The following is a 2,308-nucleotide window of genomic DNA, read 5'->3' as shown; positions in this document are numbered from 1 at the left end:
TGATGTTCTTGGAACTTTTGCAGGCTCAAGGTAGTGAAATATCTGTGGAAATTTCTCAAAGGGTTAACAAATAAGGGCCAAAGTGTGTGAGTGTGTGAGTGTGTGAGTGTGTGTGTGTGTGTGTGTTACACATTTGAAATGGAAGTTGGGCCCAGTGGGTCCTGTCTATAATCTTATCACTCTGAGTAGAATCTCTCTTTCAAGTAATCTAGATTGTTAGACCCAGCCAGGGTGTGGTGGGTGTTACTCAGAAATCCCATCAGAATCTGCTGTCCCATTGCTAGATACACAGAGGGGAGGGTGGGACTGGGGTATAAAGATGCCAAAGGGCCAGAGAAGAGCAGAAGCCTGGAGTCTGCCTTGAGTGCCTAGCCCTGCTGGGATTCAGAGAGTCCTGCACACCTGGTCCACATCTGCTCCACTTCTGGCCTTGAAGATGAGCGACAGGACCCCACCCTCGCTCCAGTATCTGGCCATGCAGAGTCTGCTGAGCGACCAGGCCCTGGCCATCTCTGCCCTGGAAGATCTGCCTCTGCTGCTGTTCCCTTCGCTCTTCATAGAGGTCTATGCCCAGGGCCCCACAGAGGTGCTGAAGGCCCTGGTGCAGGCCTGGCCCTTCTCCTGCCTCCCCCTGGGGGACCTGGCAGAATCTCCAGACCTGGAAACCTTCAGCGCTGTCCTGGATGGGCTCCATCTGCTACTGGCCAAGAAAGAGCGCCCCAGTCAGTGGAAACTGCAAGTTCTCGACCTGCGGAATGAGCACCCCAACATCTGGATAGAGGGCTACCCTTCAATGGCCCGAGTCGCTTATCCAGATGTCCTGACTGACAAGCCAACAGAGAGCTGTCGTTTAATGATGACTGAAGAGCAGCCCTTGATTGTACTCATGGACCTGACCATCAAACATGGCACCCAGGATGCTCTCCAAGCCCACCTGCTCCAGTGGGCCAGGCAGAGGCAAGAACGAGTCCAGCTGTGCTCCAGGAAGCTGCTGATTCTGTCTGACTCCATCTCTGAAATCCAGAAGGCTCTGCGTGTGGTGAGGCTGGACTCCATCCAGGAGCTAAAGGTGAATAAATTCTGGCATCGAGAAACCATGAAAAAAGTTGTCCCTTACCTAAGTCAGATGAAGAACCTTCGCATCCTCCAATTCTCCAGGATGAGAGTCAACGTCACTTGCAGATACAAGAATTTCTCATATTCCTGCAAATACGCTGTACATCTGGGACAGCTGCAGCATCTGCAGGAGCTGTATGTGCACAAAGTCTTCTTCCTTTATGGACAGCTGCCCACCATCCTCAGGAACCTCACCCTTTTGAAGACCTTGTCTCTGAGTTCGTGTCCACTGAAGGAGGCTGACTTGTGGTTCCTGTCCCAGTGTCCCTGCTCCAGGCAACTCAAGCACCTGCGTCTGAGGAGTTTGCCCCTGGACAACTTCAGTCCTGAGCCCCTGAGAGCCCTACTGGAGCATGAGGCCGGCACCCTGGAGACCCTGGCCCTGGAGGACTGTGCCATCATGGATCCCCAGCTCTTGTGCATGCTGCCCGCCCTGAGCCAGTGCTCCCACCTCAGCTTCTTCAGTTTCTATGGAAACCACATCTCCATTTCTGTCCTGCAGAGCCTCCTGAGCCACACAGCCAGACTGAGCTGTTTGAGACAAGGGATCTATCCTGCCCCTCTGGAGTGCTACCCCCATCATGAACGGTGGGTAGGGGACTTCGAACCTGAGAGATTTGCCCACGTTCAGGCTCAGTTGGAGCAGTCATTGAGAGACATGGGGACTACTCAGAAGGTCCACATCTGTGTCGATTTCTGTCATCATTACAAATACTGGACCTTTTACACCCTGGGGTCTGATGGCTACTGGGTGGTCACCGTCAAGAATCATCCTGGCCTTTCTGCTCTGCCTCTGTAGTCAGGAGCCTCTCCAGGGCTCTCATCTGAACACTCCAAAATGAAAGTTGGGGTTGGGATTGTGGCTCAGTGGTAGAGCACTTACCTGGCTTACACGAAGCCCTTGTTTGTTTCATCAGTACCACATACACAGAAAAAGGTGTAAGTGGCACTATTGTTCAAGTGGCAGAGTATTAACCTTAAGCAAAAGAAGCTCAGAGACAGTGTCCAGGTCCTTATTTAAAGTCATTGGGCTGGAAAAAATTAAGAAAAAAAAAGACAAAATGAAAGATCTGACATATGAGCCTTCTCCAGGAGCACCGTCCCCAACATTCAGAATGGGTGAAAGAGAGAGAACCTCTGTTTCTGGACTTTTCATTTCAATCATAACTATGTTGGTCTACATGGGCACACA

At 51.5% G+C, this 2,308-nt stretch overlaps 1 protein-coding gene across 1 annotated transcript; it reads left to right on the top strand.

Annotated features, from left to right (window-relative positions):
• The first annotated feature begins 436 nt into the window (after positions 1-436).
• LOC138820064 (PRAME family member 12-like) lies at positions 437-1,915 on the top strand. The gene has a single exon (XM_070011706.1). It carries the CDS (start codon positions 437-439, stop codon positions 1,913-1,915), a length of 1,479 nt encoding a protein of 492 aa, XP_069867807.1.
• Positions 1,916-2,308: the final 393 nt, after the last annotated feature.

The sequence above is a fragment of the Dipodomys merriami genome, unplaced genomic scaffold (genome assembly GCF_024711535.1).
Source record: "Dipodomys merriami isolate MVZ:Mamm:240054 unplaced genomic scaffold, mDipMer1.0.p SCAF_84, whole genome shotgun sequence".
NCBI lineage: Eukaryota > Metazoa > Chordata > Mammalia > Rodentia > Heteromyidae > Dipodomys > Dipodomys merriami.
This window is presented reverse-complemented; position numbering and strand designations above follow the sequence as displayed.